The following is a 25665-nucleotide window of genomic DNA, read 5'->3' as shown; positions in this document are numbered from 1 at the left end:
TTCGCGCTCCTCTTTTCCTCATCTGTATATATATTTCCCTCGTAGTATGCCTTCAGGAATTCTGTTTTTCAGATTTCTGGAAGATGATGCACATTTTGAGTTGAAACTACAGGTTTCTTATTATGAAAGTAATACTCTGGTGTACTATCTCTGAAATTCTGGTTGGTGGAGGTGGTGTATCTTGAGAACAAACTGAATTTGCAGTTTCTGGTTGTGCATGTAGTGCAGCAGCCGAGGCAGAGTTACTTGTTAAATCATTTTCGCAAGTGTGTAGAACTCTAATTGATATCATAGGACTGTTTCAGTTTCATCCACAAGCAAAACATTGAATCCAGGAGCGAAACTTTCATTCCAGAAGCAAACAATTCTATGGGTCTGCATCACGGTGATGCGGAGGCCGAGATGATCCCCTTCTCGAAAAAAAAGCAAAACAGTTCTATGGCTGTGTGAGGAAGAAAACAATCCTAAAAATGTGAGGATACAAACTGCAGTAGAATTAGTGTTGGGAAACAAACTAAACGCACCTGAAACATGTACACATTAGCAAGGGTGTTACTTAAAACGTGGAGATTGTAAAGCAAACGTTTCTGACAGTCAATATTTCTGAGGCACTGGGCCACTCTTTATTCTTTAATAGATGTACAATGTACTCTAGTTGAAATCAGCTCGGAAGTAATATCAAAATGTACTCATGGGAATGATAGGTAAAATTTTCCATCCGAGATCCATTGCGAAAACAACAAACTTTCAAGCAGCAAAAGGGAAAGGGGTAATGAGTTCTGCGCACTATCAGGAAACCCACTGCTCGCATCTGATTTTGCTGAACCATGGGACAAAAACCTGATAGCATCGTCACGTAAAGAATGAAAGGTAGCTTATTACAATCCTAGAGCTTGGAAGAAAAAAAGGAAAAAAAAATCCCGGTGCATCGATTAAGTAGTGGTAGAAGCTCTTGGTGCCTGCCTCTCATCAGTTGCAGGTGAAGACAGATAATAGTTGAAGCGAAGACAGATAATAGTTGCCTCATCATTAAGCTTTTTTTGGTACCTGCATAAGCGAAGATTCGAGTTCATGAATCCGACGGGCTGAAATTGAGAATACAGTAGTATTAATTAGGCAAGAAAGAGGACTAATAAAAAACCTGATAACTACTTAAAATCAATTAGAAGTATGCATGTACTCACACTCAGTATTTCTCGACTGTAAGGTTAGGACGGTTGGGATGTTGGTTGGCTGCGAGCTCCAGCGCAACCACAGCTTCATTCTGCTTCTCTTGAGCTGCACCTGAACGGAAGGTAGCTTCCACTTTCTGGAGTGAACGGAGGTTTTTCCAGCTACCAAACTCAAACACAAAGTTGTTGTCACGCTTCAACTGATCCACTTCGAGATAACGGTAATCAAGGAATTCAAGGCTTGGCATCGCTCCCTGCAGAAACCTCAGCGGTGCAGGTGTACGGAAGCACCTCAACTTGGGGAATAACCCCCCCATGACGTCTGGGAGAAAGTCCTGCGACTCTCTCAACCCCAGAAACATATCAGCCAACCGTAGAGTAACGAGCTCTGGAAAACTCCCAAGGATCTCCATATCCCGTGCCTTCACTTCCTTCAGATTGAACCATAATCTGGTGAGGTTCGGAACAAGTGACGGGTTTATCCACGCCGGCAACATGTCCTTCTCCGTTCTTATCGAGAATTCACGGAGCTGTCGAGGTGGTACATAACCTTCCCACCCTTGGGGTCCAATACTCACATAACCCCCAAAGTAAATGTACAGAATTTGGATCTCTTTCAGTTTGCCAAGAGACTTCACCAGAGCTTTCACCTGGCTATCATCCATGCCTTTGTGAGAGACAATGACAAGGTTGAGATTCCTCAGCATCGTCAGCTTGCGCAGCTCTACTACAAACTCAGGAGACCAAGTGTCAAATCTCAACCGTAGATCTTCCAATGATGTTAGGTTCCCCAGCAAATGCATCCCAACTATTCCTTCAGCGACTTTAAAATGCAAGCGCTTGAGTTGCCTTAACAGACCAAAACTTTGTGGCAATTCTTTTATCCGATTCCCAGTGTACATCAAGTTCAGTGTCTGCAAAAACTTCAGATTCCCTATTTCTTCTGGTAGCTTATCTATTGGCATCCTCTGCAATCCCAGGTACCTCAAATGGAGTAAACTCCCAAGATGGTCCAAATGATAACTACCATCTCCAGTAGAACTACAATCTTCCATATCTAGGACACGTAAAGCTCCAAAACTTGTAAGTGATGGCATCACATGAATATCACATCCGATGGCACTGAATGACCTCAATTGTGGGGTGCACATGTTAGCCAGAGAGTCATCCTGCTCCAAGACTATCTTTTGGGTGGCTAACCTACGAGCATTACTTTGGCAAGATATCCTTTGATCATTAACATCCCATACCCTAACAAAATTCTCTTCATTTGACAATAGAGATATCATATCAAGCACAAGATCATGGACACGACAACCAGTCACGAAACATGAGCCATAACCGCCCCAGATGGGTTGTATCATACTTCTATTCACCAGCTCACTGAAGTATCTCTCTCCAAGCTCATATTGCCTTATCCCCGGTTCCTCCTTGATAAACCCTTCTGCTGACCACTTCCAGATCAAAGTTTCTTTTTCGACCGTGTAGTCTTCTGGATATATGCTTAGATACAACAAACAAGGTCTCAGATAATAGGGTAGATCATAATAGCTAAATAGCAGTATCTTTCTTGTATTGTCTACATCTTGATTTTTTCCGTGCCCAAAACCAATTGAGTCATAAACCTTAGACCAATCCTCTCTCTCTTTACCATCTAACAGACTAGCTATTGTAAGGATAGCTAATGGTACACCACCACATCTCTGTAAAATCTTTTCAGATATCTCAAGCGGATGATCAAAAGGGCATTTGCTTTTACCACCATATAATCTCATATACAATAAGTTTTCAGAGTTGTCGGGGGAAAGTGGCTTTAGCTGGTAAGCCTCACCGGACTTTGCGGCAACTTCCAAACTGCGAGTAGTTGTGATTATTTTACTTCCGCAGTTACTATCCTTCAAAGCACAACTGATTATTTTCCATGCTTCTACATCCCATATATCATCAATAACAATAAAGTACCTATCCACATCAGAGCACCATAGGCATGAAATTAGTAAGTAAACTTGTGCAGAATACATGTATTAAAGAAAGATATTGCAGCTATCCCGAAGACTATCCAAAAATTGCAGTACTATTCTTTCTACAACAATTAACATATAAGCAAATAAACAAAAAGAATATGGCTATTAGTACAAGATAAATATATATCGACATGCGTTAGTTTACCAATGCCATCTTACTGGTTGGAACTCTAGTTCTGGTTAATTTCATTTCAAAATAAATAATGAAAATATCTTGTGATATCAAATTTAGTTTCAAAATCTAAGTTTAAACTCATGTTTATTCTACGTACTTTTCAAGGAGCATTGGAAAAAAATGGATGTCACTGTTCAAGACCTAGATGAAACAGACATGAAAGGAAAACAGAATGTATTTTTTAATCTAAAGATACAATTGAATCAATACCTACTATCCAAATTGTACTCAAGACAAAACTCAAAGACAATAATCCAGTTGCTCCTAATTTGTGTCTTCAATATACTAGTACTGAAGACGAAGCTATGCATGCTGAATTGATGATACATATGCACTAATAACAAAAAGATGAATGTCAATTCTTTTGTATTTAATTTGGGCGACATCCATGTCAACACGCAATCATTTATATCCATAATTTGATCATTTTTTGGGTGCTCAATACAGTTATTAGTGATGGCGTTGAGCTGTATTTCCTGAAAGTCAATGAATACAAACTTGAAGATACTGTCCGAGATAAAATAAACTCCGGTAATTAATAGGTGGTTGGTGCGTACCTCTTATTCACAAATAATTCTCGGAGTTCTAATATGAGCTGCTTTTCATCCAATGTATGTGCATTGGATTTCCTGTAGCCTTCCTTGTCAAGCTCAAGGAAAATGTCCCTGAGAACTTTCTTCACGTCCGGCTAATGACCCACCGAAACAAAAGCCTTGAGCATGAATTTTTCTTGAAGTCCCTGATGCACTACTTTGGCAACAGTTGTTTTGCCAAGTCCACCAATTCCAAAAATGGAGATTATCTTCAGTTGTTGCTTGGACACCTCCCCATCCCCATCTGTGAGCTTCTTGGTTATCTCGTCCCTTGCGACATCGATGCCAACGAGCTCTTTCTGGTCTTTGAACAGATCCAACAGCCGAGGGTCGATGGCTGTGCCTGATGCTGGTTTAGCAACGTCATTGACCTTGTATCTGTCACGCCTATCGGCCGCCTCCTGCACTAGGATCTTCATTGCCTTGATCTTCTTTGCAATCTGATGACCAGTCTTGCCTTTGGTCAGCAAGTTGCCCATCTTCTCCACAAGCTGCTTGAGCTTATTCGAGTTGGGCTCGGAGCTCTGCTCGGCACTTGCTAGGAAGTCATCGACCACATCTTCCATGGTGTATGAAAGCTCCCTGACCTCGTCGGCCCAGACCTTGACCTGCTCATCAAGCTGGTCCCGCGGCACGTCCGCGACCTTGCGAAGCGCCGCGTGAATGCTGGTAAGCTCTCTGGAGAGAAACTCCACGTCTTTCTTCACGCCCTTCTGAAGCTTGTACTCCTCCTTGAGGAGCAGGAATAGCTTGGGGATGAGGGCGCCCATGGCCCCCGTCACCACCTGCATGGCTGGAGCTTGGAGGAGTGAATGTGGAAATGCGTAGTTTGTTGGGAGTATGATCAGTGCGAGCTAAAGGAAACTGGGTGTGCATCCATCTATCTATGTACTCATAGTCATAGATAAACTGGGTGTGCTAATGGAAACAGCTGTGTGTATAGGTGGACAGTCAGCACAACCCCCGAGGCTAGATCTAGCGTAATTTGCGGTTTTAGCAGACTCTTCAACAAAAAGGTCGACAGTCAGCACATGGAAGTTGCCCGTTGGCACTCAGCACGCACTTACGGAATGTAGTATAAATATGGAGTATGTGGCTGTATCTTGACTGCTTTGCACCGCTGGGCCGATGTCGGGGAAATAAAATAACCTAAGTCCTGCCGGCCGGCTCACAAGCTGATGTGGAATGGCTCAAAATACTAATTAGTACTACTCGAAAGACTGACTGGCCGGCGAGTGGGTTCAGATCTGGCCTTGGGACTGATAAAAGTGGTGTCAAGACTCAAGAACCAGACATGAACGAGATGCAAGAAAACCTAAAATACTGTTCACAAGACAGCCTAGTAGCCCGTAGTTTAAGCACTCGGGTGAAACAATGTAAAAATTGCTCTCTCCGGCAAGAAATGCTAAGCTCACAATGAACTGTTGGGCTATTGAGGAAGGAACAATTGAGGAATGAACTGTCAGTGCGTGAAGTAAGGTGGATTCAGTTTTTCTTTTTTTCTTGAAAGACCAGTGACTCGACCGACTTCCAAATTCCTGGCCGTAGTAACCGCTTGAGCCTAAACTCAGACCAAGAATTAGGGAGAACAATGAGCTTTCTGTTATATTCTGCAAAGAAAATGAGCATTTTTTTTTCTCATTGAGGGTGTTATGAGAAATGCGTTATGCATATTGGTGCACATCCAACTTTTTTCTGTGATTATGCATCTCAAAAGGAAGAGCACTAATATGAGAAAACAATATGTGCATAGATCATCTTAGAGGACATGCAAATATTTGTGTAAACTATAATAATACTAGGTATGTTGCCAATTACTTTGGAAAATAATGTTTAATTGATTTACTGTGAAAAAAAATCTCATGCCTGCATCACGTACTCATCATGCCAGAATAACCTTTCAAAACCAGCATTAGTGGCAAACCCAAATAATTAGGGAGTGTAATAAACTAAATGCACCTAAACATGCACACATTATTAGCAAGGATGATAAACGCCGGCATTTTCATGCTGAAACATCTTATGATCTTTCCTTTGTTGTGACAAACATTGTTCCAAGTACGACATATAATACGTATTCTTATTACAATCACGGTGAATAGACATGGAAGAGACCAGCTTGTAGGAAACATCAAAATGCATACTTTTTTAGGTCAACCATCAAAATGCATATATGGAGACTATAAATAATTTTTTTGAACAGAGTTCCGTGATGAAACAATAAATTGTCAAGGATCAAAATGTGAAAAGGTAGTGAGTTCGGCACACCGCAGGAAGCCCACTATCTTATCGTATCCAATTTCACAAACAAATAGTATGAGGCAAAAACCTGATAGCACCGTTGCACAAAGAGTGGAATCTAGGTAGTTTATTGCAATACCCCAGAGCCAGCTAAAATACTTAAATCTGGGCGTATCGATTAGGTTGTGGGAGAAGCTCTTAGTGCCCACCGTTCATCAGGTGTAGGCAGGTAAAAGTTGAACCAAAGATGGAGAAGTTTGGTGAGAACGATGGAGCAGTATATTGTTGACTGCCATGTTAGCTTGAAGGAGTTGGGAGGCTTGCACGTGCACACGAACCACAAGAATTGATTAGCTTCTACTGCCTGCAACTGCAAGCGCCATATATGTGAAGGCCATATATGTACACTTCTTAGTTGTCCAAAACAAAAGTGATAAAGTACATGCATCCAGGACTGCGTTAGGACCTGAACGCAGATGTTTGGACAATGCATACTCCGCCTGAAATTGAGGAAGAAAAAAGAGAAGATTACCAAGTCAGTTTTGTCTGGTGACATTAAAGAAGCTGAAAACTAAACTTAGCAACTGGTATGTACGTACACCGTGCAGCAGGCTGGCAGCAGAAGCAATTGATCACACAATAATAATTAGTAAACGCGAAGATTACAAGTTAGGCATAAATCCGGATTTGAAGGCTTGGACGGTTGGGATGTTCGCCCGTTGCAAGCTCCAGAGCATCCTCGGCTTCATTCACGACCTCTTCAACGGTATCATGAGAGTTGATACCAGCTTCCACTCTCTGAAGCAAAGGGAGGTTACTCAAGCTGCCAAACTCAAATACAAAGTTTTTGTTGTTACGCTTCAACCACCCCACGCTGAGCCTACTGAACACAAGGTATTCAAGGCTCGATCGACATCGCTCCCTGCAGAAACCTCAGCGGTGCATCTGTACTGAAGTACCTCAACTTGGGGAACAATCCACCACCATCACTGTCGCCGGCCATGACATCTGGGAGGAAGTCCTGCAAGGTCTCTAATGCTAGACTCACGAGCTCTGGTAAACTCCCAAGGATCTTCATGTCATGCGTCTTCACATCCCCCACCGCCACCGATAACTTGGTGACGTTGGGAAGAAGGGATGGGTTAATCCACACCGGCAACATGTCATACTCTGTTGTTAGCCTCAATTCACGGAGTTGTCGAGGTGGCACATAACCTTCCCAGTCCTCAGATCCAAAACGTACGGAATCAGCTAAAAGGTCTAGGACTTGGATCTTTTGCAGTTTGCCAAGAGACTTCACTAGAGCTCTCACCATGCTATCATCAAAGTGTGTGTTATATGAAATTACCATATAGAGCTTCCTCAACTCCGTAAGCTTGCCCAACTCTACCACAATTTCAGGGGACCCGTTGGCATATCCCAAGCTTAGCTCTTCCAATGATGTTAGGTTCCCAAGCAAATGAAACCCTCCAACTCCTTTAGCGAAATCAGCATTCAAGCACTTGAGCTGCTTCAGTTTACCAATACTTTGTGGCAATTGTTTTATACTAGTACCCTCCAAGTCCAGTATCTGCAGAAACGTTAGATTCCCTATATCTTCCGGGAGCTTATCAACAGGCATGTTCCGCAATCCCAGGTACCTCAACTGGAGTAAACACCCAAGATAGTCGAGATGATAATTGCCATCACTCATAAAAGTACAATGTTCCATATCTAGGACACGCAAAGCTCTAAAGCTTGAAAGCGATGGCATCATACGAATATCACATGACATGGCATTGAATGACCTCAGTTGTGGTGTGCACACGATAGCCAGAGAGTTGTCATGCTCTATGACTATCTTTTGGATGGCTAGCCTACGAGAATTATTTTGGGATGATATGTATAGATCATTAAGGTCTATTACTGTAACAAATTATCTTCCTTTGGCAGCAAACATATGAGATATCAAGCACCAAATCATGGACACGACATCCAACTACCACACCAATATTGTCATGGGCCTCAATTGGTTGGACCATACTTCTATTCAAAAGCTCGTTAAAGTATCTCTCTCCAATCTCAAATTGACCTATCTCTGGTTCCTCCATGATAAAACCTTCGGCTACCCACTTCCATATCAGAGTTTCTTTCCAGATTATATAATCCTCCGGATATATGCTCATATGCAACAAACAAGTCCTTAGATAATATGATAAATCATAATAGCTAAATAACAATATCTTTCTTGTATTATCTACATCTTGGTTTTCTCCGTGTCCGAAACCAATTGAGTCATAGACCTTAGGCCATTCTTCTCTTGGTTTACCTTCTAACAAACTAGCTATTGTGAGGATAGCTAATGGTACACCTCCACATTTCTGTAAAATCTTTTTGGACACCCAAACTGGTTGGTCGAACAGGCATTTGCTTTTACCACCATATAATCTTGTATAGAATAATTTTTCAGAATTGTCATCAGAAAGTGGTTTTAGCTGGTATACTTCACCACAGTTTTTGGCGACTTCAATGATACGAGTAGTTGTGATTATTCTACTCCCACAGTTATCATCCTTCAAAACACATCTGATTATTTTCCATGCTTGTACATCCCATATATCGTCAATAACAATGAAGTATCTATCAACATCAAAGAGCCATGGCATGACATTAGTAATTAAAACTTGCGTAGAACATATATGCATGAAACAAAAAGCATGGCATCTATCTCAAAAAGTATCGAAAAATCGAAATAATATTCAATCTAAACCATTCAACATATAAAGAAACAAAATAAAAGGAGAAAGCCAAGCTAGTGTTAGATAAATATTTATTGGCATTCATAAGTTGGCCGATATCGTCTTAGGAATCAGGAAAATCATGTATAAAATAATATTTATAGATTTTATCTTAAGTCAAACTTTTTTATGTCTGACCAAGTCTATAGATAGAAAATATGAACATCTACACTATCTAATAAATATCATTAGATCCACCATGAAATGTATTTTTTATATTGTAACTTTTTGGTGGTGTACAGTCATGTTGGTATTTCCATAAATTTGGTCAAACTTACTTAGGACAAAATTTACATGCACTGTATTTTTATAAGTGGACGGGTTTGCTTGTAATATTGAATTTAGTTTTGAAGTCTTGGTTTGAACTCATGGTTAGTCTAAATATTTTAGAAGTATTGGAACATAGGAAAATATATGGCTGTCAACGGTGATGACCTAGATAACATAAACAATGTAAATAAAAATGGTAGATATAATATGTTATCAAATTTGATACTATCCAAATTGTATTGTACAACTCGAAGATAATCAACAACTCGTTCCTCCATGTCGTCAATATACTCAAAGGTCAGTGTTTTATATGCATGAGGCAAATGCACCAATAAAACATAGAATACAAGATATTTAATTTTGTACCGGTAAGTGGTATACATGTGAACAAGTTATCAAGTCTTGAACTCGGTGGTTATTCCTCATGGTGCTAAGCTAGATTTCTTGTGTGTGTGTGTGTGTGTGTGTGTGTGTGTGTGTGTGTGTGTGTGTGTGTGTGTGTGTGTGTGTGTGTGTGTGTGTGTGTGTGTGTGTGTGTGTGTGTGTGTGCATACATGTTTCCTTATTTGAGAGGAAAATATAAACTCGAGAAAATATTAATGTGGTTTGTGTGTACCTCTTATTCTCGAGTAATTCTCGGAGTTGTTCGATGAGCTGCTTTTCATCCAAAGTTGATGCATTGGAAATTTGGTAGCGTTCCTTGTCAAGCTGAAGGAAAATGTCCCCAAGAACTTTTTTCACATTTGGCTTCTGACCGATAGAAATAAAAGCCTTCAGCAAAAATTTGTCTCTGAGCCTCTCATGCACTACTTTAGCAAGAGTTGTTTTGCCAAGTCCTCCAAATCCAAAAATGGACAGAATCTTCAGCTGCTTCTTCGGGACATCCCCATCCCCATCTGCAAGCTTCTTGGTTATCTCCTCACTTGCCATATCAATGCCAACGAGCTCTTTCTGGTCTTTGAACAGATCAAACAGCCGAGGGTCGACGGTTGTCGTGGCTGCTGGATTACCAACAACCCCATTGACATTGTACCTGTCACGCCTATCGGCCACCACTTTGACTAGGATCTTCATTGCTTTAATCTTCTTTGCAATTTGATGACCAGTCTTGCCTTTGATCAGCAAGTTTCTCATCTTCTCCACCAGCTGCTTGAGCTTATTCGAGTTGGGATCAGAACCCAGCTCGTCACTTGCTAGGAAGTCATCAACCACATCTTCCATGGTGTATGAAAGCTCCCGGACCTCGTCGGCCCAGACCCTGACCTGCTCGTCAAGCTGATCCCGCGGCACGTCGGCGACCTTGCGGAGCGCTGCGTGCATGCTCGTAAGCTCTCTTGTGAGGAAGTCCACGTCTTTCTTCACACCCTTCTGGAGCTTGTACTCCTTCTTGAGGAGCCGGAACAGCTTGGGGATGAGGAAGCCAATGGCACCCGCCACCACCTGCATTATGGCTCGACCCATTGTTGGCTGTGCTCTCGATATGTGGATTTTGGAAACGCTTCTGATTATGGTGGGGAGTACAGGCTGCAAACTTACGGAGTGCTAGTGCTGTCTAATGGGTATGTACATAGATATGTAGCGCTAGCGTATTGCCTAGATCGAGCTTATGGGTTTGTGCGTTGAGGACGTTGAGGCGATACGCTCACATATTGCAAGATGGTTTGCACATGCATGCGAGAAGACTTCTCATCGATCGATGTAGTCAGCGTTTGGAAGCACCACCGAAGTTGCACACGGACCTGCACGCAAGTAAGGACTATAGTATACTATAGATGACCCATTGCGTCTCCGAGTGACGCAAAGACCAATTACAATCGAGAAGTTAAGTAAGATACGAATAAAATGTTTTATGAATTATCCATAAAGATATGATATTTGATTTATGACATTTGACATCTCGGCGCTCCGTTGCAGCCATGGCACAAAAAGTAGATGCAATTGATAAGCGGGATGATTACAATTTATACACGCAAGAGCGACAGGGCGACCGTACATGCACCACTCCCCTTGTTTGGATCTTTAGATCCATCAAGGCACTTATTAATTAAGTGCAGAGTTTCATTGATAGCTCGCTCATAGACAAACGTGGTATTTGGTTCCTTACATGATTATGAATAAGCACATGTCTAACTACACCAAGAGGCATATGCATAACCACATTCACATGTACTCCTTCCGCTCCAAATTACTTGTCACAGAAATGAATATATTTAGATACATTTTTAGTTCTAAATACATCTATTTTTAACAATTTCTGCGATAATTAATTCGGGACGAAGGGACTACATACTATGAGGCACGTTAACACATACCCCCACTGTAAACTAATATAACAACTTTTAGATCACTCTAATATAAAATATTTTAGATCACTACTTTTAGTGATCTAAAAGATCTTATATTAGTTTACAGAGGGAGTACTTTCTAGTAAATAATACATGTGCTAGAAATAAATGATTTTTTATTTTGGTGTAGCTCACATAAAAATGTATTCACCATAAAATTTCACATACAAGTAATATGCATTCATAGGTATATGTGAATTTATTTTTTCAGATTTTTTAAAACCTAAAGATCAGTTTTTTAAAAAATATATGGCTCCGTGGAGCCAAAAATAATTCCCACATCTATTTTATCTTCTTATTTATTTAAAATCAATGTGTTATAATAAAAAATTAATTGCCAATGAAATAATGTGGCGTGCTTTGAGGCATTTCTCTATATTTTCTCTACTTGTTGAGTGTTAATTTGACTGTATTCTCGATCTTGCTCAAAAGATGAGTAACTATTATTGACTGACTCAAGTTTCAATGGATACATTTGTATCTTTAAATCATGTAATTTCTGATTTAATAAAAGAGTGAATTACAATTATCCTTTTGCCCTTTTTTGACATGTACTCTAAGAAACCTCTAATTTGCAGTACATGTTGAAAAAAACGCACCGAGTAGATCCTGTAAAATGGCAGATCCTAGACTTTTTTTTGCAGACCCCAAACTCATATCCAACTCATATGTGAGATGGATATGGGGACGTTCGGACATGCGGCCACAACGGATAGGCGCAGGCTAGCTCACCCACCCTACCCCACCGCGGGCCAAACCCTACCTCACTCTATCAACACCCCTCCCCTCTACTTCAGTCTTGTCTCTGCTGACCGTTGCCACCATGTCCAGCTTTAGCAGCTCCTCCGGTTCCGATCCGGACAAGGACCTCGCGATCCGCATTGCCGTCCGCCGATGGTAGATGGATATAGGCGGGTCGTCGAGCTCCATGCCCTCTTGGGTGGCCCGTTAGAACCCTTACAGCTCTGCTCCAGACCGTCGTGGTTTGGAAAAGACAAGGCTCTTGGAGCTCCGAGTTATCACCTTTGGGCCCCCATTCTGCCGATCAACAATAAGTGTTGGTCCCGGCACCTCCAAGACTGTGGCGGCTCCCCGAGTCAGAGGTGTGGGCAACTCCCGGCGCTAGGTCGGCAGCCCGGGCAGGATCCAAGCACTCTAGTCATGAATCTTGCTAGACCGAGGTAGTCCCCCGCCCTCCAACTCTAAGGCAAGGACCAGCTTCACTGCACCATCATGCGCGTGTTATTGCCCTTGGCGAAGATGAATGCCGCCGCCGCACGAATGCGAACGCATTGCGGATGGGCCGCAAGGTGTTGAAGTGGCTCACGGCTAAGCAAGTGGTTTTCTAGGTTTTCCATATATTTCATTGCTCGAGTGTGTTTGGTGCAACAGACCAACCAAAAAATTAAACTGTATAAGAATTAGATAGCTCAAAAACCACAGCCCAACCCCACTTGCGTGCGAGGTTTACTACAAATCTAAGTCGCAAAAGGAAGTACAAATTGCAAACAAACAGGGTTGTCCAAAAAGTAACAAAACAAACAAATCATCTGAGTGATATTGAACAAATATATTCTAGAAATTCACATGAGTGTTGTAAACTAATTCATTGTTTTTATGCACACTAGCAATCAAAATTCGTTAGGCTACTGGAACTAGGCAACTAGCCCGGATTTAGAAAGGCAATGGTGCCCATGTATAACCTAAGACGAGACATCTTAGGTCTTTCATGGTACTTCTCCAGTTCTCCTCACAATTACCACATCGTAACTATACTGCAAGGTGCTTGAATTCTGTACTATTTTGTATTGCTGCATAAAATTAATACGAAGAGCATAATACTGTTTAAGGATGCTAAAATGGAGAAAAGGCTAGTGACCCATCGACACTTCATTCTCCTCGGGCTCAAAACGTACCTGAGCATGACAATTTGGATTTTTTGTCCTAAAATGAAATGGAACACATTCCATATCGCCAACAATATAAAACATATTTCAATAGTTATTGTACTAAATAGCACATTAAGCAATCCTTTAGTTACTACTAAATACCACATTAAAGAATCCTTTGACCGGATGATCAACTCTCAACCTTGTGATGAGCAATATAACAAACACACTAGCTTTTGGAATATCTATAGCAAATGATGTCATTGAACAAAAGACCAGCGCTGCTAGATTAGTTAAGTTAATACGAGAATCCAGACCAAGCAATCATGATTTGCATCTTACATGCACAGCATTAAGAATGCCTAAACTTCTACCGACATACTTTGGCTTGAAAACTATGTCATCTCTTGTCGCAACTTGATCATCCTCTTCACTTTGTAACACCATAGAGACCTTGAGTTCTTGATACGTCTCCAACGTATCTATAATTTTTGATTGCTCCATGCTATATTATCTACTGTTCTGGACAATATTGAGCTTTATTATCCACTTTTATATTATTTTTGGGACTAACCTATTAACCGGAGGCCCAGCCCAGAATTGCTGTTTTTTGCCTATTTCAGAGTTTTGCAGAAAAGGAATATCAAACGGAGTCCAAACGGAATGAAACCTTCAGGAATGTGATTTTCTCACCGACCATGATCCAGGAGACATGGACCCTAAGTCAAGGAAGCTTCGAGGAGGGCACGAGGTAGTGGGGCGCCCCCCCCTCAGGGCGCACCCTCCACCCTCGTGGGCCCCCTGTTGCTCCACCGACATACTTCTTCCTCCTATATATACCTACGTACCCCCAAACGATCAGATACGGAGCCAAAAACCTAATTCCACCGCCGCAACCTTCTGTACCCACGAGATCCCATCTTGGGGCCTGTTTCGGAGCTCCGCCGGAGGGGGCATCCATCACGGAGGGCTTCTACATCATCACCATAGCCCTTCCGATGAAGTGTGAGTAGTTTACCTTAGACCTTCGGGTCCATAGTTAGTAGCTAGATGGCCTCTTCTCTCTTTTTAGATCTCAATACAATGTTCTCCCCCTCTCTCGTGGAGATCTATTCGATGTAATTTTCTTTTTCCGGTGTGTTTGTTGAGACCGATGAATTGTGGGTTTATGATCAAGATTATCTATGAACAATATTTGAATCTTCTCTGAATTCTTTTATGTATGATTGGTTATCTTTGCAAGTCTCTTCGAATTATCAGTTTGGTTTGGCCTACTAGATTGGTTTTTCTTGCAATGGGAGAAGTGCTTAGCTTTAGGTTCAATCTTGCGGTGTCCTTTCCTAGTGACAGTAGGGCAGCAAGGCACGTATTGTATTGTTGCCATCGAGGATAACAAGATGGTTTTTTTATCATATTGCATGAATTTATCCCTCTACATCATCTCATCTTGCTTAAGGCGTTACTCTGTTTTCTTGAACTTAATACTCTAGATGCATGCTGGATAGCGGTCAATGAGTGGAGTAATAGTAGTAGATGCAGGCAGGAGTCGGTCTACTTGTCTCGGATGTGATGCCTATATACATGATCATACCTAGATATTCTCATAACTATGCTCAATTCTGTCAATTGCTCAACAGTAATTCGTTCACCCACCGTAAAAAAATTATGCTCTTGAGAGAAGCCACTAGTGAAACCTATGGCCCCCGGGTCTATCTTCATCATATTAATCTTCCATCACTTTATTATTGCCTTTGCTTTTTTACTTTGCTTTTATTTTACTTTGCATCTTTATCACAAAAAAACCAAAAATATTATCCTATCATATCTATCAGATCTCACTCTCGTAAGTGACCGTGAAGGGATTGAGAACCCCTTATCGCGTTGGTTGCGAGGAGTTATTTGTTTTGTGCAGGTGCGAGGGACTCGCGCGTAGCCTCCTACTGAATTGATACCTTGGTTCTCAAAAACTGAGGGAAATATTTACGCTACTTTGCTGCATCATCCTTTCCTCTTCAAGGAAATCCAACACAGTGCTCAAGACGTAGCAGTTCTTCTTCACCATCCAATTTGATAGAGACAACACATCGTGAAAGAGTAATTGTGTCATCATCAACAACATGCAATTCACCATCTCAGAAAGCATGCAACACAACTTCCTCGTCATCTATGCTGGCAGTACTAGCTGTGATCACATCTCGAAAACCACCAGGTGGCAATGATGACCCACCAATGAGTTGCACACTGATTGTCGCCTCCAGAAAGTTGTTCATGTGGTGGAATCTACACTGGAGTGTGCTACGCCTGCTAGTGTAATATTTATGAAAAGAACCAATACATTCTTTCTTTTAAAAGTAAGGTTAGAAAGCTTAATTAGGTCTCTGTCTTGACTTTCAGTAGCGCCCGTAACTTTGAGCATGATCTCGATGCTCCCGGGATTGTAACAAGTCCGTATGGCACGGGTAGGGCCGGTGAGTGTAAGATAGGGATGCTGCACGCAACAGATATAATAAGCTAAGCTTAGCATGGGTCCATCCACAATGAATAGAAAATACGATAACAAGCTACACCGGTCCATCCACAAATAATTACCTCCTCCGTGATGGTTTGACAATTATTTCTTGTACGAGTATAGATAATATTATGCCTGCGGCCGTCCGCGACATCGCGTGCAGTGACCATGCCAAACACATCCAACGGCCACTATAAACCTCCTGCTATTGCTGCAATTTTGATAAAAATGATCTGCAAAGTATCTCTTGGGCCGCCGAAACAGTCAGGACGATTGTCGGTAAAACACATAGGAGGGATGGGCGCTCCACGGATCAAAGCACGTGGAGTTAGCTATACATTGTTGTAAGTATTAAGGGAATGTGGTGAAAATTAATAGTACGCCTCTGTCTTACTATCAAGAAGGATGGGCAGTTCCTGACCGACCGTGAGTCCATTGCGGCTGCGGTGGATGAGTACTACGAGGGCGTTTTTGGGGTTGCATCGGAGCGGGAATTTGCAGTTAACCTCCAAGCCCTAAGTTTGCCGCGTCATGAGTTGTCACTTCTGGAGAGGCCCTTCACAGAGGAGGAGGTTGAGAGAGTCATCAAATCCATGCCCTTGGACAAGACACCCGGACCCGATGGGTTTACTGGTCGCTTCTATGCGAGTTGTTGGCAGATCATAAAAGTGGATTTCATGAGGGCACTGGAGGCATTCTACCGTGGGGATATACGTGGCATCGGGTGCATTAACAAATCCATAGTCGCTTTGTTGCCAAAGGTGGATGGTGCTGAGGAGTTGTAGGATTTTCACCCAGTCAGTCTCATGCACGGTGCTGTGAAGATTTTCGATAAGGCAATGGCAGTTTGACTAGCCGAGGAACTGCCGTTCCTGGTGGGCAAGCATCAGATGCGTTCGTCAAGGGTGATCACTACATGATAATTTCATGCTAGTGCAGTGTATGGCCAGGATATTGCATGCATTAAAAGAGCCCACGGCAATGCTCAAGTTGGATATCTCTAAAGCTTTTGACTCAGTACAGTGGCCGTTTCTACTTGAGGTTTTGGAGCACATGGGGTTTGGCCGGCATTGGATCTCCTGGGTTAGTGGTCTGCTAGCAACTTTGTCCACCCGGATCCTGGTCAATGGAGTACCGGGCAAGCCAATTCTTAGTTGTCGTGGGCTTGGGCAAGGGGGGCCGTTGTCACTAATGCTATTCATCCTCATCATGGAACCGCTACAGAAGCTCTTTGAGAAGGCTGGGACGGATGGAATCCTCACGCTCTTGGCCGCGCGTGGGTTGGAGCAGAAGATGTCCATCTTCGCGGATGATGTGATTATCTTCCTGAAACCACATGTCGCAGACGTAGTGGGATGCCGAACAATACTCCAGACTTTCGGGATGGCTTCGGGTTTGCAAACGAACAAGAGGAAGAGCACTGCCGTCCCCATTCGCTGCTCGCAACAGCAGATACAGGAGGTAGGGCAGATTCTTGGCTGCTTAGTGGGAGGTTTTCCATGCAAGTACCTTGGTTTGCCACTATCACTACGGAAACAGTCGGCCTCACAGCTGCAGTATCTGGTGGATCGGCTCGGAGCAAGTCTACCGGCTTGGCGGGCCTCAGCATTACCCAAAAGCGGACGCCTTCTCCTCATGCTTTCGGTCCTCAGCGCAATGCCTATACACGAAATGATGGCCATGGAATTGTCGGCGAAAACTATAAACGCCATCAACAAGATCATACGTGGTTTTCTTTGGTGCGGGAAGAAGGAGGCAAGGGGTGGTAACTTCTCAGTAGCGTGGACGGCGGTGTGTGCGCCCAAATGGGCTGGTGGTCTCGGAGTCCCAGACCTGAGGTGGATGAACATCGCCATGCAGGCGCGGTGGCCATGGTTGAAACGAGCCGACGAAGACAGGTGTTGGCAAGAGTTCAGGATCTCGGTGCCAAAGGAATCCACACAACTGTTCAGGGTAGCAACTCGGATGCAACTAGGCAACGGACGCAACACACTCTTTTGGGAGGATCGGTGGTTAGATGGATACCGCATCCAGGAGCTGGCCCCGGCAGTCTATGCTGGTATGCCGCCTAGGCTGAGACGTGCTCGGACGGTGGCCGATGCCATCGAGGGTAACGCATGGGCAAGAGATATCGGGCCAGACCTGCAGATCGACACTATAAGAAAGTATCTTCGGCTGTGGACTAGGATCAGCTGCATTGAGCTACAAGATGACATCCCGGATGTGGCTACATGGTCCTGGGAGAGGGGTGGCGTATTCTCAGTACGATCAGCGTACGCATCCAAGTTTGCAGGTCGTGAGGTCGTTCCCATGGCAGACTTCTCGTGGAAATCTAGGGCACCTTTGCAGTGTCGGATGTTCTCATGGTTGGCCCTCTGCAACAGGTGTTGGACGTTTGACATGTTAGCAAGGAGGGGGCTACTGCACCAGGATTCTTGCCCATTCTGCAACCAAGAGGGAGAAACAATAAACCATATACTGCTAACGTGTGTTTCTCGAGAGAGGCTTGGACGCACATATGCCATGCACTAGAGGAGCCGACATGGGTTCTGTGTGGCACGGACGTGCTCTCCACATGGTGCCAAGGTAGAGACAAGCAAGGCCTTGGCATCAGGACGTCCAGGGCTATAATCCTGCTTGGTCTTTGGCAATTGTGGAAGCACCGAAATGTTGTGGTCTTCGATGGTGTCACTCCGAGCGTTGCCATGGTTATGCAACATGTGGAGCAGGAAGGAAGAGCTTGGTGGAATGCAGGGCTCATGAAGGGTAGTGTGCACGGTTTCTTCGGTAGGTTAAGTAGGTGGAGCTTGTGTGAGTAGTCGGTTGTATGGAACAGCTCACTAGGGTGGCGTGGAGTGGAGTATGGTTATGGTGTAACATGAAAGATGTAAGCTGTAACTATACCTGTGAAGGGCTTTCTTTGCCTTTTTCTCCTTATATAAAATGATACGCATGCTATGCGTATTTGAGAAAAAGAAAATTAATAGTATGCCATTAGGAGGCTGCGTGCTTACTTTTATTTTCCTGGGACGGCCACTCCCTGTTGGCGAAATAATCATGAGCGCGGTGGGCGTGTGAATCATAGTAGTGGTGTTCATTACTCATTAGGATTCCAATACTGCTCCGCCGATTGCCTTTTGTGCTCATGATCGTCGGCATCCATGAGGTTTCTCTCGTGTTGGCTGCTTCCTGTGTTTTCTGTCACAAAATAAAAACCCTAGATCACGTGGGGGGTTGGTGGTATTTAAATAGGACCGTCCGGCTAATTATGTAGGGGTTATTAAGCATCTTGGCCCGTTAAGAACATAATTTTTTTTATAAAGGAAATATATTAATATCGCAAAGATACCAATTACACCCGGCCTTTGTACCAACAAGATGTTCAAAAACACCAAGAATACACACAGCCAAAAAATAAAAAAAGAAATGAAAAGAAAAAAGCTCCGCCACGATGATCAATCACTAACAACAGTAGCACTCAGCTAACGCATGGATCCGTTGGTTTTTAACGAACCAGGAGATTCTACAGATAGATCTACGTGCTGTGCTCGAAAAGAAATCAGCCAGACTCCATGCATATACTACATCAAGCAGATCAATAGACTCCACTGCATCCTATCCGTTCCGTGGATCACATAAACAGATCAATAGATACTACATCAAGCAGAGGCATTCCGACGTACTACTACATCATACACAGCCGGCGGCGAGCAAAGACGGATGACGGCGACATGGCCAGAGCTGTCTCTTGACGTACCGCGTCATTTTCAACATCCTGTACAGGACGCGATCGAGTCCGTCTTCCAGTTCCGATGCGCGTCAAGGGCTGGCACATCCTCATTTCCAGCCCTGTCTTCGCCGCCGCGCACCGGTTCCACCATGGTGCCCGGGCATTATCTGCCATCAGCTGGGCCCAATTCAATCCCACGTAGTGGGTCAGCGCCGTCCCATGGCGCCCCTGGCCCGGGCATTATGCGGATGGGCCATTTTGTGATTTTTTTTTATGAAATGAATTTGTTTTTTGTGCTAAACTTTTCAAAAAAGTTAAATTTGTCGTTTTCACCGGTTTGGTGGTATAATAAATACTCCCTCAGGTCCTTTTTAGTTCGCATATAAAATTTGTTTGAAGTCAAACCTTATAAAGTTTGATCAACTTTATAGAAAAAAATACGAATATTCGCAATGTGAAATCATTATCATTAGATGCGCCGTGACTTCAATTTTCATATTGTATAACTTTAGCATTGTAGATATTGATATTTTAATATAAATATGGTCAAACTTTGTGAAGTTTGACTTCAGAAAATTTTTATATGCGGAGTAAAAAGGACCGGAGGGAGTAGGTGAATGGATCTTCACGTTATTGCTTTCTTGGGATGGTTTGTGTTTAACGAACCAGGAGATTAATTCTCCAGGTAGGTTTACTTGATGGACAATCAATAAACAGGGTCGATACACCAATTGCAAAAAAGAAAAAAGAAAATACAACAGAGTCCATGCACAGATTGCATCCCATCTGTTCCGTGGATGGCATAATAAACCAATCAAAATATACATCAAGCAGAGGGATCGCAACGTACTACTGCATCATGGCCGGCGGCGCAGCAAACACGGACGACGGCGCCATGGCCGCAAGTGTCACGTTGCCCTACCATGCCATCTTGGACATCCTCTCCAGGACGCTGGTGAAGTCCGTCTGCCGGTTCCGGTGTGCGTCAAAGGGCTGGCGCGGTCTTCGCCGCCGCGCACCGGCTCCACCATGGCCCGCTCCTCGTCGACTCAGGATGCTTTCCAGAAGAAGAGCCCGGCGGAGGCCGCGACATGCGGCTCATGGACATGGATGGCAACGTCCTCAGAGTCATCAAGGGCGTCGGCGGCTACTGGATGATGTGCACCACGAGCGTCGACGACCTCATCTGCGTCAACGGCGCCTGCTGCGACGGCGTCCAGGTGATCGATCCGGCCACCGGGGAGGTGCTCGTGACATGCCCACAGGTGGACGTGGTAGAGCACGACGCGTTTCCCTACGCAGCAACGCACTACTACAGCATCTTCGGCTTCGGCCGTGCCGCCCCGTCCGGTGAATACAAGCTGGTTCGCTACGTCGCCACGGACTGAACCGTCGAGGTCCTCACCTTAGGAGACGAAAGGGGGTGGAGGAAAACACAAGAGCCGCCGATCGAGGACCTCAACTTTAACTTGGCTCTCCCGTCGCCATCGACGGGGTCATGTACTTCTTGCAGAAGAGCCCTGCTCCAGTGCTCTCCCCTAACCTAATTTCGGAGAGGTATTTTTGTCCCCGCGAAATTATTTTTTCCTGGCCCGCCGCAGCCCAGATCCAAGCCTTGTCTAGCCTTGTATAATCCAGAACGTATAGTACAGTACCCTGGTTTGAAAAAAAAACATCACACGACCCCACGTCCACGTAAGACCTGCCGAATCCAATCATTCACGCGAGCAGCTCCATCAATCTCGCGAGCATTGACGCAGCTCCATAAGTCACGTAGTAGATCTCCAGCGGCGGCTATCTCGTCGCCGGCGATCTCGTCGGACAGCGGGCGCGACAACGTCGTGAATCTCCAACGAACGCGCACAGGTACCACATCCCGCGTCCCCCCTCTAGTCTCGCTCGCGGCAACATCGAACAAACTGCCGCCGCCAGTGGTAGTGGTTAACCTAGCGGGGCGGGTAACCTAGCTACCCGGCGGCGCATGCGATCGTGGATCTTGTTCCGGTAGTGCTGCTCCTCGTGATCTGGGTTCACGTAGCGTCGGTTGCCGTCGGCTGTGCGCACCACCGGTATCGTTATTTGATGTGGCGGCTAACCTAGGTATCCGGCGGCAGAGGTAATCACAGATCAAGCTAGGTTTTGAGATCGTGCAGTTCCTCGCGATTGAAAGTGATCACGACGGGTGCCGTGGCCATCTTCCTTACTAAGTTGGGCAGATTTGAACGGCCTCGGTTGCGGTTGTTTACATAACATCCGTGATCATGTGCTATGTGTTTTATATTTCATCATTGATAATGTTTGCACATGTGATGATACATAATATTGGTTGTAGGAAATGGCGGACGAGGAGTTAACTGATATCATGGTAGACATGGAGTTTGGAGAACTGATGAAAGACTGGATAGAAGATTGGTCAGATGATGAAAATTCAGATCGTGAAGATCGGTCAGAGAATGGGAACGAATGGGACGATCTTAATGTGAGTGGCATTGTCATGTTGTAATTTTTTGGTGGCATCCGACAACATTAAATCTTTGTGTTGAAAATTTATAGATCGATGAGCTTGATGATGATCAGGAAAACAACTCGGAGCTCTCGAATGAAGATTACATTAGTCAGGTACGTAAGTGAAAATTTTTGTTGGCATGCAAATTGAATTTCTTCAGGAATATTATATGATAAGTAATTATGTATTTGTGTTGTATTTTCCAGTTCATTTCCGAATGTCATAATGCGTACGACTATTACGGTGAATCCGACGCAGAGACAGGCCTTAACGACGAATCATTAGATGCACCTGGTTCTGGGGAGTCCGAGTCATCGGTCATCATGAGTGAGGTATGTGTGTAATCAATGTTCTATGGAAGTAAGTAATGTTAAACCTTAGAAATCTGTTTTCATGGCTGTGGTTTGATTGTGTAGGTGACACAAGATGATGGGGCAAAGAATGTCCAAGATACTGCCAGTGCAGATGATAAGAGGGATATGTTCATGCAGATAATGGAAATGACATTTACGTCTCACGATGCTGAGTATGATTTCTACAACAGCTATGCTAGAGATAATGGTTTCAGCATTAGAAAGAATAAGGTCAGGTATAGCAAAACAGAGTCACGTCATATGCGTTATAGACGGTTTGTTTGTTCAAGACAAGGGAAACGTGACAGCAAGTTGCTAACCGAGGAAGGACACAGCCGTAGGCTCAGAGCCGAGACATGCTGCTTTTGCGAAGCGCACCTGACCGTCAAGCTTGACCAAAAGCGTGGGGTTTGGTATGTTGAAAGTTTTGAGGACAAGCATAGCCATATGTTGGCAGGACCGGATGAGGTACCTTTTCTTTGGTCCCATGGAAAAATCAAAGAGTACCAGAAGCATGAGATAATGTCCATGGGAGTTGCAGGGATTAGAATTCACGACATGATGGATTGCTTCATTAGCAAACATGTATGGTACGGCGGTGTTGGTTTTACCAGGCGTGAAATATACAACCTTTGCGCCAAGGAGAAGAGGAAGCTGCTTTCAAAAGGTGATGCTGCCACAGCCATAGGCATCATGGCCAGTAGGAAACAGAGGGATCCTAACTTCTTTTTCGAGTACAGACTAGATAAGGAAGGACATTTGAATAGGATGTTCTGGTGCGACTCCCAGTCTCGTCATGACTATGAGGACTTCGGCGACGTGCTTGTATTTGACAGCACATACAAGATGAACCGCTATGGTATGCCATTCATACCTTTTGTTGGTCTTAACAATCACCGGAAGACCACTGTTTTTGGTTGTGCCATAGTTTCGACGAGACCAAGGAGACATACGTGTGGCTTCTGCAGACTTTTTTAAGGTCCATGTGTCAAAAGATGCCTAAGAGTGTTATCACAGACGCCGATGCTGCGATGATCAAGGCAATTCGTGAAGTCTTGCCAGACGTGTGGCACCGTATATGTACGTGGCACATAGAGAAAAATATGAAGATTCACCTCAGTCACAAGTCCTTGAAGGAGTTCCGAACTCTTCTGTACTAAAGCACGTCCACGGCAACGTTTGAGGAGAGATGGCACGCATTTTCCAAAAGATGGCAGTCGGAAAAAACTGTAACATGGTTGAGGCGGATGTATAAGAAGAGGAGACTGTGGGCCGCGACATATCTAACTGAGGGGTTTTGGCTTGGCATGAAAAGCGACCAGCGGAGTGAAAGCCTGAACTCATGCCTTCACCTCCACCTAGACGGTGAAATGACCCTGGTGGATATGATTTTGCACTATGAGAACGCCGTTGTGCGTATCCATGAAAACGAGGCGCGAGATGACTGCACGGCCTCACAGAGTTTACCAGTGCCAGTTACTAGCTCGAGGGAACTTGAGATAGCTACTTCTCACGTCTTCACTCCAGCAAACTTCTATATGTTGCAAGATGATCTTAGAAAAAGTGACGGCATGGAGATTGTAGAAATTAAGCTGGGAGACGGATCACAGCAGTACATCGTGGCCTGGAAGAATAACCGAAAGCGCTGTTTTTGGGTGGAGTATACACCAGTAAATTCCGCAGAAACTATAAGGTGCAGCTGTAGAAGAATGATTCGAAATGGTCTACCTTGCAAGCACATATTCCATGTACTGAAGCACTTGAACATATATGAAATACCAAAGTGTTTAGTTCTTATTCGGTTCACGAAAGAAGCAAGGTTGGGACTGCCCGCGAGGCGCACAAGTGATCTGTTGGGATTTGGTTGGACTGGGGCCGGGGAAAGAATGAAATATAGCCAGGTCAGTGTGTTAGCGTCTGAAGCTATGCATGCGGCATGAAAACACCCTGCTTTGTGGGATCAGTTACAGGAGAGTTTGAAGGCTGTGATAGCTAAGAGTCATGAGTATGATCTGGTACAGGAAAATGTGTTGAAGCAAACAAATGACATCAGTAAGTGTGCAGTTGAATATGTGGACGATGGTGAAGGCAACATGATTGAGGTTAAAGATCCTATGAAAGTGTCAAGCAAAGGTGCAACAAAGGCAGATGAGAGCCGCCCTGTCTCGAAAAATGGTAGACCACTCTCTTTTGATGAGTTGAAAACCCGGTGCGGCGCTTGCAAATTGGTAGGACACACTAGACGTAGCAAGAAATGCAAACAAAATCAGAAGTAAGTGTTTGTATGCATTGTGGATTATTAAAGTTTGTATCATTCATTAACTTACCTTGTCTTCTATCAGGCGCAGAAAAGTGGAGAAGGAACAAGAGTAGAACACTTGCTTCAATTATTTACTGTGTTAATCGGCCGGCTCATACTTCGGCTAAGGTAGCTGTAGGCGCTTGTGTTTCTTTGGTTTGGAGGCTTTGGCCCCGTGATTGTATCCTTAGTGTATTAGCAGACGAGATCCCAGTCTTTGTTTAAATAAAGTAAGATGTTTCCCTGTAAACAAAAATCAAAAAATTCTTTACTGTGTAATGACCGGGGCCGTGTAATGACCGGGGCGGGAGGTAGAAAGAATATTATTGTACATTTCCCCTGCCCACGTCCTAAATGCCATTAAATAAGTAACTGTACCACTCTCCTCCCCACCACACACTCACCCACCTCCCACGGGCGCCGGTTCGAACTCCCCTCTTATCCCCACCTACAGTAGATCGAAAATACCCTCGCCGGCGACCGCTGCAGCCGCCTCCATGGAGAGAAGCCTCGGCTGGCAGAGAGCGATGATGGACCCCGCTGGCAATGACGAGGGGTGGCGCGCGCAGTTGACGGAGGTGTGCGGCTGGTTCCCCAGCACGGAGATGTTGGTCAACCACGCGCGTGGCCTCGTCAAAGTCCTCACCGACGCCGAGAGGAAGCACGCCTTCCCCTACGGCCGCGGCGTCCCGTCGGCTGTCCTACTCGTGTGGGAAATGCGAGAGGCCACGCTGAGCGACTCCCCTGTTCAGCGCGCAAGGTGGTGGATGTACCGCTCCACC

At 44.2% G+C, this 25665-nt stretch overlaps 1 protein-coding gene and 3 pseudogenes across 3 annotated transcripts; 1 reads left to right on the top strand and 3 right to left on the bottom strand.

The window, feature by feature from the left end:
* Positions 1 to 669: 669 nt before the first annotated feature.
* On the bottom strand, positions 670 to 4911 carry LOC147978425 (disease resistance protein Pik-2-like). Of its 3 annotated transcripts, none has more exons than XM_087546271.1 (3): positions 3929 to 4911; positions 1185 to 3134; positions 670 to 1047 (listed from the first exon to the last, which is right to left on the bottom strand). In XM_087546271.1, the coding sequence occupies exon 1, from the start codon at positions 4753 to 4755 to the stop codon at positions 4060 to 4062; it is 696 nt and encodes a 231-aa protein (XP_087402397.1). In that variant the 5' UTR covers positions 4756 to 4911; the 3' UTR covers positions 670 to 1047; positions 1185 to 3134; positions 3929 to 4059. The 3 variants fall into 3 exon arrangements, with proteins under 3 accessions (XP_087402397.1, XP_087402396.1, XP_087402395.1); XM_087546270.1 differs by having other exon boundaries at positions 670 to 1085; positions 3929 to 4894; XM_087546269.1 differs by having other exon boundaries at positions 3929 to 4894.
* Positions 4912 to 6809: 1898 nt separating this feature from the next.
* Positions 6810 to 10834, bottom strand: LOC125546633 (disease resistance protein Pik-2-like; annotated as a pseudogene).
* Positions 10835 to 13324: 2490 nt separating this feature from the next.
* On the bottom strand, positions 13325 to 16285 carry LOC147978424 (uncharacterized; annotated as a pseudogene).
* Positions 16286 to 20584: 4299 nt separating this feature from the next.
* On the top strand, positions 20585 to 21272 carry LOC147978423 (uncharacterized; annotated as a pseudogene).
* Positions 21273 to 25665: the final 4393 nt, after the last annotated feature.

The sequence above is a fragment of the Triticum urartu genome, chromosome 3A (assembly GCF_056163025.1).
Source record: "Triticum urartu cultivar PI428250 chromosome 3A, HENAU_Tu73, whole genome shotgun sequence".
Classification (NCBI taxonomy): Eukaryota; Viridiplantae; Streptophyta; class Magnoliopsida; order Poales; family Poaceae; genus Triticum; species Triticum urartu.
Note: the sequence above shows the minus strand (reverse complement) of the source record. Positions and strands in the feature narration are given on the sequence as shown.

Coding starts and splice junctions, on each gene's coding strand:
- LOC147978425 (XM_087546270.1), bottom strand. CDS start 2,947: ATGAGATTATATGGTGGTAAAAGCAAATGCCCTTTTGATCATCCGCTT.